A 19,532-nucleotide genomic window follows, 5' to 3' on the forward strand; every position below is an offset into this window, starting at 1 on the left:
AGGCTGGGGCAGGGTGGCACGAAGGCTTCACTGAAGGCGACATTTGAATTGAAACCTGAAGGAAGCAGCAAGTCAGCGACGTGAAAGAAGAACCTGTCAGAAAGAGGGAACAGCAGGTGCAGTGGCCTTGAGGCAGAGGTGTGCCAGGGTGGTGTGGGGCTTGAGCAGAGAGGGAGGGAGGGAAGGGCCTGGTAGGTTAAATAATGAGTTTGGCTTTTACTCTGAGAAGTTTGAACAGAGCACTAATATGATCTGATCTGTATTTTGAATCTGGAATCACTTGGCTGCTCTGCTGAGAATATGCCATACGGTGAAATGGAAGAGGTAAAAATCGAGCAGTGCCTAAGAGCCCACTTGAGAGATGAGGAACCAGGGATGAAGAGAGGCGATGTGGGATGGTCAGATTCTGGGTATACACTGAAGAACTAACTGAAGACAAAGTATCTGGAAGGGGAAGGGATGGGAATCAGAAACTTACTTTTAGACGTTAAAGTCTGAGATGACTATTATCAGAGGTGTCAAGTAGGCAATTCTATATGCAGGTGGCACAAGATGGAGATACAGTAGTGTGAATTCTTGGCTGATGGATGGTATTTAAAGCCATGAGAATGACCGACCCCACAGATAATAATCACAGAAAGAAAAGACAAGTGTGAGTAATGAGTGCTGGGCCCTTCAGCAGTGAGAGGTCAGGGAGAAGAGAGAAGGCAGTCAAGAAGTTGGGGAAGGAATGCTGGCTGGTGAGTGAGGAGGAAGGTCTGTACAGTATGGTATGCAGAGAGCCAAGGGAAGGATGCCTTTCAAGGATAAAGCAGGGATGAACCGTATGTATGATCAAACGCTTTGAAGGAGCAAGGGGAAGGCTGAGAATTAGCCCTTAGGTTTAGCAATGTAGACGTCACTAGCGACCTTGATAAGAGCAGCTTGGGATGCACAACAAGGAGGTGAATCACTTCTCCAGAAGGTCATGTTCTTGGACACAGCTTAAAACACACTGAATGCCTGCCTTCCCTAATAGAATGTAAGAGTTCAGCACATAGTAGGTCTGTATCTGATTTACTGAAGAGATGCCTCAGGGCTGTACAAGCGCAATGCTCACGAAATCACCTAAAATGATCAGTGTGTACAGTGGAAATCTTTTCATTTGGAAAAATGTTGGAAGGAAAGATAACTCTCAAGACACTTACATCAGAAGATTCATCTTCCCATGCATCTTAAATCATAACTAGCATGCCTCAGACTTCCTAGCTCTGCTATTAGGTGATAAATTTCTGAAGGGCAGGGCCGTTTCAGGCTTCAGGCTTCATGGATTACCTGTAGGTATGACCTGAAATATGTATTCCACATTCTTCTCCCCACTCAGCCATGCTGATCTGACAACAGTTTCATTCATTTAAAAAAATCTTTATGAAGGATCTACAATAGGCCTGAGTCACAGCACCAAATAAGACGTGGCTTCTGCCTGAAAGAACTTTCCAGTCTAGTTTCTGACCCACTGCTGACATCAACTCTAGAAGTGGTTCTGATTTCACTTTGGACTGCGGTTCATGTTCCCAGCCACAGATGATAGAGCACAACATAACATCACCCAGATTTACATAGGCCTAGAAATATATCCAGGAGTAAATATGCCTAAGGGGTTCTTAGCCAGTTCCAAGTCTCCATCAAAAGCAGGGTTCAGGAAACTCACCATGTTCCTGAGGCAATGCTGTCTCCATTGTTTCTCCTCTACCCCCAAAGTTAGTTAAATAATTTGATGGGATTGGTAATTCTAGTAAGCATAATTTTATTTATTTTTATTCCCCATGCACTGAATATGAAGTGTGTATATCTTTTCTGTATGTATATGTGCTAAATAAATACTAGTTGGATGAAAAAGGGGGAAGAAGTTGATTTGCAGCAGTGAGGACAAAGGACAAACTCTAGGAGAGAACAGAGCATCGCTGACCATATTACCTCCTTCAAATGTCTGCTGAGCTTTCATAGTTTTCAATGGCTTTATGGGAAGCTACCTACATTCTATCTGCATGACCACTGTTAGCAAAGTTTACAGGCTGGGTCAAGAGGAAGATGGGGAGTAGCAGTTGAGAAAGAGTTAGGAAAAATAATAAGACCGACTATCCCAGGGTGCAGGTTCCAGCATGGATTTCAACCAGTGGAAATCCAGGAACACTTCTTCATCCAGCAAATGAGAGCTGTGGTGGTGGTGCTATTCTACCTCCAAAGAGCACATACACTTGTGCCTGGGCTCCATTGTGACTACCCATCTGCCTGTTAGCACAAACAGTGAGCAGCTCCTCTTCAGTTTATGATTGAAATAAAGGAGACTGCTAATGAGTGACAGTTTACACGCACAACCCTCCGGGCAGAGTTCTGGTTACCATAACAAATCCCACTCATGATGGCAGTGGCAAAGCGCATGACGTATCAAATGGCCAGAGTTTTGCTTCCCTGCAGGAAGGCAGCTATATTTGCCAAATACACTCATCAGCCACTATAGTCCTTTCTACAAATAAAAGCCCAACCTACATCTGTGGGTCTTGGCCATTCTCACAATTACTGCAAGAGTAGCTTCTTGTCTGATGTTTACTTATCGGGATGCTGATGTAATTCTCAAGATGGAACTTACTTTTAAAAAGAGGTCCAAGAGCAGGGAAGGAAATAAATAGCTGCTTTCTAATTTCTCCCAGTCTGCACGATTGGCAGAAGTTCCTCTGAGCCCCACATCCTGGCAAGAATATATTCTTTGGCCTCTTCCATGACTGGCCCAAAACTGGTGACAGAAAAACAGACCAGTGTTTTAGCAAGACCCAATGCAGAGGGTCTTGCTATCAACCAATCTAAAACCAGGGTCCATGTTCTCATCCTAGGGTTTTATCCACTGGAGGAGACAGGGAGGCAGAAAAAAAAAAAAAATACAGAAAGGTATATGAAAGGAAGACCAGGAGGAGGATGATCTCAGGGCTTCTTGTGAAGGCAAACAAATTCCACCTTTGCATTCTTCCTACGAAGACGATCAGGATGCAACCTGGTCATCTCTGCTTTTCCTGTAAGTATTCAAGGAAGAGGGTTTAAACCATTAATTCTCCAGATGGATCTGAAAATGTCTTGAGCCTAAATTCCTAAGTGGAGAAAAAAAAATGAACTTCTTAACTGCTCAAGCTTAAGCCCAGGGCCAACTTATCAGGAAAATAGTATATTGAGAATCTAAGTAAGTATATTTCCTCCCTGTGTTTTAACAATCTGTGTCCTGGGTTTCTCAGCAGAAAAATGAATTAGAAAACTCAGAGTTCTATAGAGATCCTGGGCAGTCCCTGCTTCTCAGAGACTTGGTGGAATAATGGGGAAGAACACAGGCTTAAGAGACAGCGAGATTTGGATTCAGATTCTTGTTCCAGCTCTTAACAGATATGCAACTTCAGGCAAGCAATTTAAACTTTCTAAGCCTACTTTTCATCACCTGGAATGTAAGGATAACTGGGATCCGTGCCTGGAATGTAATAAGCGCTCTATTTGTACAAACAGCTATTTACTGAGGGCCTACTGTATACCAGGCGCTGTCATCAGCACTGGGGACACATGAAAAGCACACTGGCCCTGCTTTGATGGAATCTACATCCCAACAGGCGAGATAAACAACAAGCAAATGGAAAAACTTTATTTCTAATGAAACAAGAGTAACAAGATACAGCACCTGGGGGATGGGGTCATTTTAGATTATATGACTGCGGAGAAGAAGGTCTCTGAAGGTTTGGAGGAAGAAGCTTCCAGAAAGGGGTAAGGCCCTCCTCCAGGATAGAGACCGCTATGTTCCAAAAAGGACAGCATGTCTGGGCACAGAAAGTGAGAGCGCAGAGTGGGAACACAGGACGTCACCTGAGAGGCAGGTGGGAGAAATGGACCTGAGTGATATTCAACTGGCAATGAGGAACCCCCTAGCTGAAGCTGCAGAGTGACTTGACTTGACTTGTGTGTTAAGAGCCCCTTCTGGCTGCTCTGAGGAGAAAGGACAGGGGGGTCAAGAGTGCTTTTCTGGGGAGACCCAGTTAGAGGACCACGGCAGCAGGGCTTCAGGGACAAGGGGCGGCGGCCTCAAGTTGGAGCCTGCGGTGGAAGTTGGGATCAGGAGGCGGATTCTGGAGGAAGGCCCAGCAGGACTCACACACTGACCTGGTGAGTGTGAGGCAGAGAGAAGAAAAAGAGGTAGCTTCTAGTTGAGGGAATGAGCCCCACAAGGGGACGGCAGTGCCATTTACTGAGAAGAGGGGAGAAGGGAAGAACTGGCCTGAAAGGGCAATCTCAAGGCTTCCATTTCAGTCCTGCTAGGTCTAAGCACCCATGCTCTACCCAGGTGGGGATGTCAAGCTGGCAGTGGGCATGTGGGTCTGGAAGTCAGTAAGCTAGAGACATACATTTGGGAGGCAACATCACACAGATGGTAGATGAGATCTCCTCAGAAGGGAGACTAACTAGAGAACAGGACCCAAGGTCAAGTTCTGAGGCAACAGCATAAAAAAATGATTATCTGTTGATGTTGGTATAATTCTCATTATGCTGGTAAGTAGAGTGTTGATCAGTTACTATTATCAGCATCTTTTCACCCATCCTGCCATCCGTTCATACCATGAACAATCAGAGGAGCACATTTACTGAGAGGCAGAGACGACAGATGGTCCCCCAACTTATGATGGTTCAACTTAAAATTTTTCAACTTTCAGTTCAGTGTCCTACTCTTTGTGACCCCATGAACCGCAGCACACCAGGCCTCCCTGTCCATCACCAACTCCCAGAGTTTACTCAAACTCATGTCCATTGAGTCGGTGATGCCATCTAACCATCTCATCCTCTGTCGTCCCCTTCTCCTGTCTTCAATCTTTCCCAACATCAGGGTCTTTTCAAATGAGTCAGCTCTTCGCATCATGTGGCCAAAATATTAGAGTTTCAGTTTCAACATCAGTCCTTCCAGTGAAAACCCAGGACTGATTTCCTTTAGGATGGACTGGCTGGATCTCCTTGCAGTCCAAGGGACTCTTAAATAAGAGTCTTCTCCAACACCACAGTTCAAAGCATCAATTCTTCTGTGCTCAGCTTTCTTCACCATCCAACTCTCACATCCATACATGACTACTAGAAAAACCATGGCCTTGACTAGACAGACCTTTGCTGACAAAGTAATGTCTCTGCTTTTTAATATGCTGTCTAGGTTGATCATAACTTTCCTTCCATGGAGTAAGCGTCTTTTAATTTCATGGCTGCAATCACCATCTGCAGTGATTTTGGAGCCCAAAAAAATAAAGTCTGCCATTGTTTCCCCATCTATTTGCCATGAAGTGATGGGACTGGATGCCATGATCTCAGATCTTAGTTTTCAACTTTACGATGGTACAAAAGTGATACCCAGTCAATGGAAACCACACTTTGAATTTTAATCTTTTCCTGGGCTAGTGATAAGCTGTTATGACACTCTGGGAGATGTCATAACAGTGGCAGTGAGCTGCAGCTCCTGGTCAGCCAGGCGATCACCAAGGTGAACAACCAATACACCTACAACCATTCTGCACTCTTGCAACCATTCTACTTTTAGTACAGTAGTCAATAAATTACATGAGGTGTTCAATACTTCAAATAAAATAGGTTTTGCATTAGATGATTTTGCCCAATTTTAGGCTAATGCAAGTGTTCTGAGCACCTCTAGGGTATGCTAGGCTAAGCTGTGATGGTAAGTTGGGTGCATTGAATACATTTTTGACTTATGATATTTGCAATTTTACTATGATGAGTTTCTTACAGTATGTAACCATATTGTATTACAGGGGCTTCCCTTGTAGCTCTGTAAGTAAAGAATCCACCTGCAATGCAGGAGACCCGGGCTCAATTCCTGGGTCGGGAAGATCCCCTGGAGAAGGAAATGGCAAGTACTCCAGTATTCTTGCCTGGGAAATCCCACGGACAGAGCAGCCTGGTCGTCTACAGTCCACAGGGTCCCAAGAGTCGGACGTGACCAAACCACCACTACCACATCGTAAGTCAGGGAAGATCTGCAGTTCAAGAATACAAGCTCTAGAGCCAGACTGCTCTACTTAAATCCTGGTTCCACAAACTCCTGTAACCTTGGAGAATGTGGCTAATCACAATACTCCATCTGCAAAAGGGCACACAGTGGGTTAAATGGTGACTTTGAAAAAGACCTGTGAGCATGATCTTATTTGCAGATATAATTAAATTAAGGATCTTGAAATGAGATCATCCTGAAATATCTGGGTGGCCCAAAATCCAATGACAAGTGCCCTTATAGGAGACATGTTAGACAAAGACATGCAGACATAAGAGAAGACACGCGTGCGCAGAGCAGAAGGTGGTGTGAACAGAGATGGAGACAGGAGTGGGCCAGCCGCAGGGGTGCTGACAGCTCCCAGAAGCCGGAAGAGACCAGGAAGTCTCCTCCCCGAGAGCCTGCAGGGGCAGCATGGCCCTGCCGACACCTGACTCCAGACTTCTGACCCCCAAACTATGAGAGAATAAACTTCTGTTGTTCTAAGCCACCAAGTTTGTAGTCATTTCTCACAGCAGTCTTAGAAAACAAACATGGGGATGATAACAGCGTGAACTTCATTGGATGGTTATGAGAATTAAATGAATTAATACACTTAAAAGTATCCAGAACTATGTCTGCCAACTAGTGAACATTCAAACAATGTTGATTTAGCTCCATGTACTGAGTATCATGTCGGATCCTGAGGGCTTCCCTGGTGGCTCAGACGGTAAAGAATCCGCCTGCAATGCAGGAGACCTGGGTTCGATCCCTGGGTTGGGAAGATCTCCTGGAGGAAGGCATTGCAACCCACTCCAGTATTCTTGCCTGGAGAATTCCATAGACAGAGGAGCCTGGAGGGCCACAGTCTACAGCGTCACAAAGAGTCAGATACGACTGAGCGACTAACACACACACTCTGAGGAGTGTGGATTCAGAAGAGTATGAAGAAAAGGGCCAATCATCTTCAGAGACCCTCAAGAGATAGACTGTGCCCAGGATGCTGAGCAGGTGAGGGGCCAGAAGGTGAGAAGTGTGCTCAGGTGCCGTGGGTTACCCCTGGGTGCCAGCGCCTGAACGCTGCTCCCCAGCCATCACCATAATGAAAACAATAAGCCTCACATCTGCTCAGGTTTTGAAAGATGAGTAGCAGATCCAGAGAGGAGTTAATGCAATCCTTTCCAGCACCTTCCACTCCCTGAGCTGTCTCACTGCCTGCTGTCATGAGAATCCGTGCTGATGGGGACACTTGGAGCACATTTTCTGGGGACAGCTGTCTCTTCTGTCAGCCTAATGATATTGGGAATAACGGTGATCAGGGCGGGGCTGGAGTGGAGAGTGGGCAGCAGAAAACTGGAGGAAAGCAATGCCAAAATTATATGCTGAGTGATTTTGTAATAATATTTGCACGGTTGTGTTAGCCTTAGAAGTTAATTTTCTTACCAAGAAACCCATACAGCACACCCTAGTTTTATCCCAATCTCTATAAAATACACTGTGTCAAAAAGGGGGGTTGGGGAATCCAAATGAAACACAGCTGAAATCAGACATTTTATAAGTGTCCATTGGCCAACATGCCAAAATGTAAAGAGTTTGTTGACATCTGACTTTATTAAAATTGGCTCCATCGTCATCTTCATGGGTGTAAAAAAAGAAATGCTCAAACACCAGAAGAGATTTTATAATTATATGTGATCACCTGCATTGCAAATATAAGAAGTGTCAGGAACCACTTAATATTCTTCAGAGGTGAGAGCATCACGGGGTGTTCAAACTTGTTTACACCAACCCCAGACAGCATGGCTAACAGAGAAAGGGTCTTGTGGAATACCGAAATTGCAACAACATCCCAAGATTCATAAACAGGACAAGCAAGTTCGCATTAGAAGGCATCTAGAGAGCGCTGGAGGGCTTCCCTGATAGCTCAGTTGGTAAAGAATCTGCCTGCGATGCAGGAGACCCCTGTTCTATTCCTGGGTTGGGAAGATCTGCTGGAGAAGGGATATGCTACCCACTCCAGTATTCTTGGGTTTCCTTTGTGGCTCAGCTGATAAAGAATCCGCCTACAATGAGGGAGACTTGAGTTCGATCCCTGGGTTGGGAAGATCCCCTGGGGAAGGGAAAGGCTACCCACCCATTCCAATATTCTGGCCTGGAGAATTCCACAGACTGTATAGTCCATGGGGTTGCAAAGAGGTGGACACGACTGAGCGACCTTCACTTTCACAGAGCAGTGGGGGTTTCCCAGGTGGCGCTAGTGGTAAAGAACCCGCCTGCCAATGCAGGAGACGTGGATTCACGGGTTTGATCTCTCGGTTGGGCAGATCTCCTTGAAGGGCACAGCAACCCACTGCAGTATTCTTGCCTGGAGAATCCCAAGCACAGAGGAGCCTGGCGGGCTCCACAGGGTCGCAAAGAGTCAGACATGACTGAGTGACTTAGTAAGCATGCATGCACACATGCAGAGCACTGGCCTTTGCTGAAAGGGACGAAAGAGCTGGTATTTATTCCATCTTCCTCCCCAGGTATCCCCAGCAGCTCATCAGGGGTGACAGCAGCCAGACAGGGCCCCCAGGGAGCCAGTCTCCCAGGCACTGTCTCTCTTCCCACCACCTCCTCTAGACGCCCAGAGGTCTCCCCTGTCAGGCAGACTAGTGCCCCCACCCTCTGCTGAGAACATCCTGATTACCCTTCCTCCCAGCCTCCTCCCGGCAGAGCTTGTATTCCTGCAGCGGGCAGGTCTAGCCTGGGAGAGGGCTTTGGATTTCATGGCTCTTGGGTATGGGAGGAATCTTTTCTGCACTGCATCCGTGCATCTTTATGTTCAGTAAAGCAGGATGATGAACCCTCGAAAGCCAGAGCGTATGTGTTTTAACTCAGACAATTGAGTTAAGGTGGCAGTGTTAGCTAAGGTCCAGCGCAGGCAAGGCCAAGTGCTAGAGGCATCAGGTGCTGACGAAAAGGGAAACCATGAGTAGCTCATCCAAATCTACTTCCACTCCTGCCAAAGCCCTCCAGGACCCCAGTCTGGAGCTTCATTCTATTAAGGGCCACACACACACACCATGAAAGCCCCTCTTCAGGAGGCTGCTCAAATGCCATGGGTCCATTCTGCAACATGCTAAATTTACTTCCACCTGATGGCGAGGGATTAGATTAGGTTCCTTCAGGGATTTGCAAATCCTTCAGGGCATGTGTTTTTTGTTTTTTTTTTTTTTAATCCTCATGTGGATAGCTAAGCATTTGAGGCTGCTTAAGGCAACAAAATTCCCCCTATCTCTCTGCTATTATCTCATCTAAAGCCTCGACAAAATGAGTCCTCTTTTTTCCCAAACCCCTTCTCATGCTAGAGTGTTCGATGAGCCACAGAAACATTTTAAAACCCACAAGCAAATAATCTAAGAAAAACTCAATCAGCCAGATGTTCCATGCTCGCTGGTTTCATCAGATTGCTTCATAAAGAGAGTTAATTCTGAAGTTTCTGATTCTCTGCGAGTTAACAGACCAGTCACCATTCACTCAGTGTATTTGTGTAGGTAGTACGTGCACCCCGAAGCCAGCAGCTCTCAAAATGGGGACTGTTTCCCAGCCCCAGTGAGAATGTGGGATGGCAAAGACATTATTGGCATTGGAGAGAGGGCCCAGCCAGGGGCAGGCCTCTTCCCAGAGCTGGAAAGACTTAAGAGACAAATGTGTCTTCTCTGCACACTTAGCGCCCCAACAAGCCAGCTCTCAACTCGGCCGCCTTATCAGACCACAAAGGGCCTCTTCAACAATTGAGTTCTCAAACCATAAATGCTCCCAGTGTTTTCTTGAACACATTTGTAAATAGAATGCTGAGCTCTTTAAACCAGGGGCCATTCAAGTCTAAATCTGATGCCCTACCTGGTTCAAATCCTGTCTCTGCCCAGAGCTGCAGAACCCTGGGGCAAATGTATTCTTTCCCAAGACCAGCCTTTTTTTCCATTTCTAGAAGATGGTTATTATAAAGATCAAGGATGAAAAAGTTTTAAATGCCATAAAAGGATCTATCATTTTGTGTGGAACCTATGCATAAGCCTAACTGACAACATAATCTAGACACAGACTATCCAGTTGGAAAAATAAATCAAGGATAATCTGAGTACATATTTTTATACTTCTCTTTCCTTAAAAAACATTCTGCACATTTTCCCCAAATATCATTTAATTTGGCACACATCTATTGAGTAATTCCTAAATCAAGTTAAGCGCTCCTTAGCCTCCCCTCCTTATGAAGGAGTGAGAATATTTATCTAATCTTTCTAAGTATAATGACAGAGCCATTAATAAAACCAAGGAGGGTACACAGACTGTGAATTCCTCCTCACTCACCTGCATCTTGCCATTGAAAGACTATGGTTCCCAGATTGAGCAACTTAGACTGTGATTCTAGCCCTGTGTAGTCTGCTAGTCGCTAAATAGTGTGCAAATCTTTGCGACCCTAGGGACTGCAGCCCACCAGGTTCCTCTGTCCATGGAACTCTCCAGGCAAGAATACTGGAGTGGATTGCCATTCCCTTCTCCAGGGGATCTTCCCCACTCACAGATCAAACCCGGGTCTACTGCATTGCAGGCAGATTCTTTATCGTCTGAGCCACCAGGGAAGCCCCCATATGATTCTAGCTCTGGTTGTACTGAAATGAGGTGAGTTTTCTGCTTTTCTGGGTCTCAGCTTCCTGGGATGCAGGAATTAGCAAATCTGAAAGTACTGCCCCTTTCAGAAACCACTGAGGAGAGGAGAGACCCTCCAGGATCCCCCTGCTTTGGGCCCTGCCAACTTCACCATCGAATCAGAGAGGGCGTGATAACATCTTTCACCCAGAGAGAGAGAAAGCTCCTGCTGGGTCTACTAAACAGTCCTGCCTCTGCTTTCAATTGGGCTGTCATTGACTCTGGCGAGAGGTTCATCCACTTCTCAACACACCCTCATGGGGACCCAAGACATCCCAGGTGTTATCACTGAGACACATGCATATCTCAGTATCTCTTTTTACTCCTCCTAAGAATAACCCTGAAAAATAGCTCTTCTCCCAACTTTGCACATGAAGAAACCACAGCTCCAAAATTTCAAAGCATCTGGCCAATATAGAGGTTCCAGCCAAGTCTGTAACCCCAATTCCACAATCCCTCCTTTCCCTCTGGGCTGTCTTTGCCGGTGCCAGGAGCCAGGTTCATCACCTGGCCAAAGTGGCCTGTCCCCCAAGCTCCCAGCCTGACACGGTGCCCTTCTGGTTGTCAGCGGGCATCCCTTCTCTTTTACCAAGGCTGACACTCCCCTCCGCGGCGGTGCAGGCTCCTCCAGAGCCTCGCCCCACCTCTGCTCCCCTCCTGCCTTCCAGGGAAGGCAGATGTCAGCTCTTTTCTTTCTCTGCACCTGCTCCTGACGCTTCTGGCCTCTTCCTTCCCGAAGACTCCATTTCTTGACTCCATTCTCTCCCACTTCTCTTTTGTTTTCTAAACATGCCTGGGGACTTCCCTGAATAAACCTTCCCTTAAACCTTAAACCTTACCACCTCCTCCAACGAGTCTCCTGTTATTTTCAACTGGCATGCTTCTGGATTCAGCATCTATGCTCCCCACTTCCACTGTCTTGGCAACCACTCCCTCCTTCATCCCTTGCAAGCTGGCCACCATGGGCACCCTTCACATATGCTCTGCTCAGTCTCTGTCGATGGCCGATTCCCATCCTCCTCCTGAGATGCTGGCCTTCTCACACATTCCTGGCTGCACCTGTCCGCCCACTCTCCTCAGGAGACTGCCTGCTGAGCAGCCTACTTGGTAGTTTGGACACATTTCTGAGGGCAGAAGAAAGAGGTTAAAAACTGTCAAGTCTCCAAGTCTGTCCTGTTAATGGGATTCAGCCTCTCCTTGGGCTTGCTCCTCACCTTTTGTGGGTTTGTCTTCTTCAGGATGCTTCTCCTTGTGGACAATGCAGAAAGAGGAGCCTGGGGCCACCTTCCAACAGGAATACCCCCTTTCCTCCCCCCACCCATAGTCTGAGTCACTTGGGCCCACATGATCTAGGCCAGCGAGTATATACCATCTGTGTTATCTTGTGCAGCCCACTAGTTCTGGAACTTTCAAGCCGGAGTTGGGACGATACCCTATAGTACAATCAGCTGGCACGATGGAGTTGGGGGGTGCTGGTGTCTGGAGTGTAGATTCTGTCTCTCTCCTTGTCCAGCCTGAGAAAGTGGGGGGGGGGGGGGACAGACTGGTTGAGGCCTTTTCTGGGCATGAATGAGATAAGGTTCTAAATAAACAGGCCCAGGACTTCCCTGATGGTCTGGTGGTTAGGACTCCGTGCTTCCAAAGCAGGGGGCACAGGTTTGATCTCTGGTTGGGGAACTAAGACCCCACATGCCATGCAGTTTGGCCAAAAGGAAAAAAAAGAAACAGGCCCAGGCAGCATGATGAATGTGCAAAGGGGGCTCTGTAGGAGTGATGGACAAAAGGCAGGACTGCTTTACATCTCCTGAGAGAGGGAGAGGTAGAGAATTCACAGAGGAGGAGGCTTTGAGCCGGATTTTGAAAAATAAAAACTGTTCATCAGGAGGACCAGGGGAGAAAGGATATTCCAGGACTTCAGTTTCCCACTACCACCCAGAAGGACAGCAGCATAGAGGCTGAGAGGAGGACAGGTCAGGAGCACTATAGCATGTGTGCGTGTGTGGGACATGGCAGGAGAGAAGTCTGAAGATGGGCAGAGGACTGGGAATTCATCCCACAGGTCCTGGAAGCCATGGATGGGTTTTACAAGTGGAGGCCATCAGTAGACCTTTGAGACTGATTAAATGTGGGAGAAGTAAAAAAGGAATAGTCTGAAAGGATTTCTCCAGGTTTCCGGTTTGCTGACTGTTAAAACTCTAAACCCCTCCACTTCAGCCAACTGTGTATTCTGCCCCTCACCTGCAGGTGACCTTTGCTTCTTCTTTACTCCCAGTCTAAGCGGTGCCCATACTCCAAGCCCATCTCTGATGAGCCTTTCCTTTATTCCAAGCCCACTGCCACCCACCAGCTCAGACCTCCAATACATTCTGCCCCCATCTTATTACCATAAGCTCACCTGGCTCCTCACCTCTCACTTCTCCCCAGTCCCAATTCTTCCTGCAAGAGAGCAGACCAATCATCCTAGAGCACACAGCTCCTCCATTAAGCCTGTCAGATCCCCTCAGTCAAAAATGGTTTCTTTCTCCACCATCCTCCCAAAATGTTCCATCAGGATCATTCTTCAGGCACTTTACTCATCAGATCATCCCTTCGTCCCATCACCCAATAAACATGGGGTGTCTATACCTGCCACATGGGCACCAGTTTGCATAGAGCTCTCAGTGTCCATCTCACATCTCCTGACAGACTGAAGCTCTGACAGGAAGGAGGGAGCCTCTGTCACCTACGCAAGTCCCCAGGAACCTCCAAGCCCCTGCGCACAGCAAACCACCGGTACTCCAAAAATGGCTGAACTGAATGGAGAAATTATGATGTTTCCTTAAATAGTAAACTGCCTTAAGTGCATGCAAAATCAATTTCAATGATAGAGACTTAGAGCAGAATTCAGTATTTTTCCAGGATCATATTAACTATGTTAGTTAATTCAGTCACTTCATAACTATGTATGTTAGTGTCAGTCGCTTCAGTCATGTCCACCTCTTTGTGACCCCGTGGACCACAGCCCACCAGGCTCCTCTGTCCATGGGGATTCTCCAGCCAAGAACACTAGAGTGGGTCAGCATGCCCTCCTCCAGGGGATCTTGTTGACCCGGGGTCGAAGCCGCGTCTCCTGCCCTGCAGGCAGATTCTTTACCTCTGAGCCACCAGGGCAGCCCTAACTATGTTAACTATGTTAAAGTACATTTATGCACCTTACATGGGGCTTCCCTGGTGGCTCAGAAGGTAAAGCACCTGCCTGCAATGCGGGAGACCCGGGTTCAATCCCTGGATCAGGAAGATCCCCTGGAGAAGGAAATGGCAACCCACTCAGTATTCTTGCCTGGAAAATCCCATGGACGGAGGAACCTGGTAGGCTACTGTCCATGGGGGTCTCAAAGAGTCCAACACGACTGAGTGAATTCACTTTCATTTTATGTACTTTACATGGTTCTGATTCTTCCTTTCTCAGCACCTGCCACTCCCTTACTCCTACATCTCGCTCTGCACTCCGCCCCCCCACTCCTCACCACTGTGGTTATTAGTGGAGCAGCAGGTTTGGGGCCCATTCTAGTGGAAGAAGGAATTGAGGAAGCTAAAACTACCACTTGCAGGCAACGGTATATTCTGGGACACTCTATTCTGCCCCCACAAGCAGACGTCTTACACCACATCTGCCAGCCTGTTCCTACTTGACCCCCTACTCAGAAGTCACAGACCAGAAAAGCTAACCCTAGTGTGGGTAGAAAACCAGGTCCTTAGAGCCCAAGCTCAGAGCAGACTGAGTTGGGAAGGCCTCGCTGGGGAAGGACCAGCATCACGGAAGGTGCAGCGGGGGCTCTTGTAAAAGCAGACCCAGAGTATGAGTTTCTGCAACTGCCTCCATTATGATTTGTCAAGGAAAACACATCCATCCAAAGTGCTTGGCCTCTGTAAGAGGCAAGTGTGGGTCGCTCAGTCGTGTCTGACTCTTTGCGACCCCACGGACTGTAGCCCTCCTGGCTCCTCTGTCCATGGAATTCTCCAGGCAAGAATACTGGAGTGGGTTGCCATTCCTTTCTCCAGGGGATCTTCCAGACCCAGGGATCAAACCCAGGTCTCCCACATTGCAGGCAGATTTTTTTTTTTTACCATCTGAGCCACCAGGGAATCCCATGGTGGCTCAAATGGCAAGAGGCTGCGCAAGATGCAAGAGGCTGCTCCTTTCCCCAGCACTCCTCCACCTCCAGTCCCCGGGCACGTCTGCAGCTGTGGAATGCCCTCGTGCCTGCCATTCCAGCCTGTGCCAGACCTTGTCCTCTTCACACTCCAGTGTCCCCTTATCAAGGTCTTGGCACAGATCAGGGCTGCTGAGGACAAGCTTCTGGAAACTTCAGCCAGGGACCCTAGACCCTCCCGCACCCAATTCAGCACTGCAGTAAATCAACCAGCCCAAAGATCTAAAACCTCAACGCACATCGGAGAGCGAGAGAGAGAGAAAAGAGGAGAAAGAAGGCCAGGTTTGCGGAGGACCTGGACTTCAGCAGGAGAGAAGGCCCAGCAGGATTTTCCCAACTGCAGTTCCCCATCTCGCTGGGGAAGCCAGTACCTCCCAAAGATGCCCTTGCTCTTCGCGCGCCCTGCCCTGGCGCCGCGTGTCTCTTCTCCAGGCAGGAAGGGGGCAAGTGATGAGTAGGCGCGGGAGGTGCTCAGGTGCTGCCTTGATCGCCAAGGCAGCACCTGAGGCCAGAACACCTGAGTACGTCCGCCCGAGAGGAGGGGACCTGGCGATGGCCGGGGGCTGGGGATCCTGGGCGCGCGCCCAGGCAGGGGCTTCAGGCCCTGTCCTGAATGTGGCCGGCGGTGCGTCTCGGGTTGTCCCCGCTGTCCCCAGACCATTCCGTCGGGCCCTCTTCCCGCGGCCGCGTCCTCCCTGCCCCTGGCCGGATGAACCCGGAGTTTGCACCGCCCAGTGTGGGACCGGGGTTCCGCGACCCTACTCATCGCCTGCCTGGGGCTGGGATTCCGGCACCTGGATTTGTCACTAAACTTTCCTGGGCGCACGAGGTTTCGGGGGTGCCAAGCCTCACCCCCCGCCGCCCCCACCCACCCGAAGCCCCACGTCCCGGCCGCAGCGGGACGGTCGCCTCACCTGCACGCGGCTCGGCGGAGGCTGCTCCTCGCGCGTCCGGACCCAGGCGCCGCCCGGTGGGTCCCCACGCCGCTGCCGCCACCGCTGCCACCGCCGGTGCCACCGCCGCGCCGAGAGCCGCCGCGCCGCTGCTCGCCCGCAGCCACCGGAGGCGCAATCCCGGGCGTCCCCGGCCCGGCGGATCCCCGCCGCAGCCACCTCCCGCGCCCCGCTGCCCCGGGCCGCACGCACCGGCGCCGAGAGCCCTCTCCAAGCCCGGCTCTCCCAGCTGCGCGGCGCTGGGGCTCTGCCGAACCTCCTGGATGGGCGGGGATTCCCTCCCTCTGGTAGATTCGAGGGGCGGGAACTCCCTTCCTGGAGTGACAGGGACAGGGGGCGGGGATTCCCCTGCAGGAATGACCAGGTGGGCGGGGATTCCCCCGAGCCCCGCACTCCCGCCGGCAGAGAGTCCCTGCGGGTGAATTCGGAGCACCCCCCGGGCGCTGGCTTCGGAAATCTGGGTATCCTGGGGAGGAAACGATGGAACGAGATGGCAGCTCAGAATTTCCAGATGGCGGGGCTTGGGGCGCCATCTAGGTGGAAGAGCGGGAGCTAGGGCACTGGAAGTGGCCTTTGCACAGCACTTTTCACGGCACTGAGAAAAATGCCAAGCGCTGTATAAATCAAAAATGAGTCGGAGAGGCCAAAGGAGACGGGAGGTGGGGGGAAGGACTAAGCCACCCCAAGCCACCCTTGGCCTCTGGTCTTTGGGATACCGAAGTTAATTTAACACTCGTAATAAGAATTTCAAGAATTTCAGAGGAACTTCTTGGCACCTCAGAGCTGCTTAATCCCCCAGTTAAACCACTCAAAGAAATACTCAAAGTCCCGTGGCCCCGGGGGTGGTGGTCATGTTGAGAAGGGCCAAGAGCCCCTGCTGAGTGAACTGTGACAGTTAATGCCCGCTGCCCTCAGCCTTGTTCCAGGTCACTCCAGGAACAGAAGCCTCTGGCTTTTCGGATTCCTCATTCTCGTGGATTTTCAGGAAGGCCTTCAAATATTTTTTGGTTCTTTTTTTGTCATCCTTGTCATTCTGCCTACCACAGGGAGAGGGTGATAAGAACATAATAGGAGGACTGCATAGCTCTGCAAATTAAGCTCCCTTAAGAGGAAAAAGCTGGTCTTTTTCAAGTGCTAGCAGATAAGAGTAAAAACATATGAAAAATTACAAAACCTGGGATAATGAATAGTTGAGTAATGCTTTTGACATTTTCTGCAGAGCAGTAATTGGAAATCTTTGCTTTGGGGGGATACAGATGGGTGGGGCAGGGAGTCGCTGCAGCTTTGCCGGGCAAGGCAATAAGCTCTGGTCTCTTGGAAGAGCAGACAGACATAAATCACCTGCAAGGATTCTGCAGAGCTGTCCTGCAGCCTCAGAGGCCACAGTGGCCCCAAGTCATTTTGAGATGGTGTATTTGGCAGGGGGTAGGGTGGGGAAGTACTTGAATTCAGCTGGTGTGCAGCATTTATAATTACCAGGTCAGTGAGATCAATGTCTGTACAATCCAAGCTTCATGGATTACAAGCAATGCAATCTTAGGCACCCAGAGTTTCTCTATCTGTACATAAAAAAACTACCCTTCATGCTGGGGTTTTGTAAGGATCAGCAGTAACATACTGATAGCTAGCGACTCAGCATAGCATTTGGGAGGTGCTCGATGAAATGGCAGCTATTACCTAGAAAGGTATCATTGGAACACCAAAAAAAAAAAAAAAAAAAAATCCATCTAGAATCAAATAGGACTGGTGGTTTCTGTCTGGTTTGCAGTCACCGTCCTGTATTCCACCACTCTCTTCCTATCACATGAGCCATGACGGGGCAAGCCACGTCTCCTCTGCCTCTGTACCCAGCGCCTATCTCCTTTAACACCACTGAAAGTTTGCTGAATAAGTCAATATGTACATGAACTTATCATTCAAACCATAAGCACTACTCTCCCTTACCCAACCCATTCCCAATCCCTGCATCCCAGCCATGCACTCCTCACCTGTAAATTGTTTCTTCTGCCAGAAGGACACTCCCCACCTACTATGTCTGCTGAACTCCTGAAGAGGTTAACATTTTCTCAAGGAAGGCTTCTTTTCTGCGAGCGGCTAATATCACCTTTGTCAGGTTGCATGAAGTTGTAGAGATCAGTGATCCTTCTCACACATTTCCAACTTGTGAGTTCCTGGAGGTAAGAGAATGTAGATTTATTGTTTGTGTTCCCCAAACCTAGCACTGCTTAGTGTCCAACTCAACAGCCATTCAACAAATATCTGCTGAATTAAAAGGAATCATTCAATATATAGACCTATATGATATATTGTATGCATGATGTGTAGGCATAAATATTATATGTGCATATGTAACATTTTATCATCTGTCTCATTCAGACATGGCTCCACTGACCAGCTGAAAATACATACTTTTCATTTAAATCACTTCTTGTCCGATATTTTCCAGATAGATTCTGGCAAGTTCTTGCTTGCTAATAATAGCTCACCTCTCAAGGGGTCAGTCAAACGGATGGAAATTTTGTTTTGCCCTTGCAGTCTTGCCAATTTGGAAAGCTCACAATTGAGGGCATTTATTTTCCAGTGTTTGAAGATCAAAATGTAAATTTTTCTGCCCCCTTGTTAAATATTTAGTCACAGATTAGCACGTCTAACCAAGTTGCCATTTTAATTTATTGCTCATAACATATATGATGGGCAGGAGGAGGTTGGATCTAGAAAACCTAAGGTTTAGGGACAAACAAAGATTAAAATAAAGACCTAAGAGGGGAAATGTATGATCCTGGGCTACAGTCATGTCAGTGATAAGGTAAAAGAATGCAGCATTCTCTGGGTGAGTCTGAGTGGATGCCTATGGACTATCACGGCTTTGGTTTACCCCTGAGCTTTCCCCTCTATGAAGAAGAATCTACCCTCACCAGGCAGCTGGAATAAAATTGGATGTTTCATCACCAACTTATATGAAATCGTGAAGATTGTTTTCCATCTTTCCTCTTCAGTTGTTCTTCCAAGTATGTTTCCAGGGGGAAGGAGGAGGAGCCTTAGTTAACAACTGGCTTAATTCCCTGTTTCCTCCCAGCCTCTGTGGGTTCATTTGATCTCCAGAACCGATTCTAGCTTCCTGTTTACCTTTCTTCTGCAAATTCCTGGCTACTAAATCTTTCATTTCTGAACCCACCTTGGAATGAGCCATCCCAAGGCCAAGGAAGGGCTTAAATTTAAAGAACCATGATAGTAAAACATTAATTCAGCAGATCTTAATCTGGAATGTGTTTAAGGCACCCCAAAAGATTTGAAAATTTGAATCTGGCCTCGTCCCCGCCACCCCCCCACCCCCCGCTGTCCCCACCCCAGACCATGTATGCTGAGTCTGTGAAGGGGCTCTGGGTACTGAATTTTAACAAGTACACCAGTGACTGTGACTTAGGTGGCTTCCAGAAGACACTTGTAGAAACACTGATTTAGAGAGACTTTAAAAATGGAAGGGAGGCCAAGTTAGATCACATTCTAGTATTTGGTCATAGTGGTGATAGATTTTATTTTAAACCTAGAGGAAAAATTTGCAATATTTATTCTGTCTCAGGCCAAATCTTTGGTTAGTCAATACACAGAATGGGCCTACATTTGATGCATCCTATTTTAAAATACTTGTTTGGGGGAAAGGTT

General features: G+C 48.2%; 1 protein-coding gene across 1 annotated transcript in view; it reads right to left on the bottom strand.

Moving 5' to 3' along the window:
• Positions 1–16,951, bottom strand: part of LOC122683652 — a 143,784-nt gene extending 126,833 nt beyond the window's left edge. The window contains exons 1-2 of the mRNA XM_043887439.1: positions 16,911–16,951; positions 15,831–16,335 (exon numbers count right to left, since the gene is read on the bottom strand). Coding sequence (XP_043743374.1) covers positions 15,831–16,335; positions 16,911–16,951 — 546 coding nt within the window. The remainder of the gene's footprint in view (positions 1–15,830; positions 16,336–16,910) is intronic.
• Between the last annotated feature and the right edge of the window lie 2,581 nt (positions 16,952–19,532).

This window comes from Cervus elaphus, chromosome 25 (genome assembly GCF_910594005.1).
Source record: "Cervus elaphus chromosome 25, mCerEla1.1, whole genome shotgun sequence".
Lineage (NCBI taxonomy): Eukaryota > Metazoa > Chordata > Mammalia > Artiodactyla > Cervidae > Cervus > Cervus elaphus.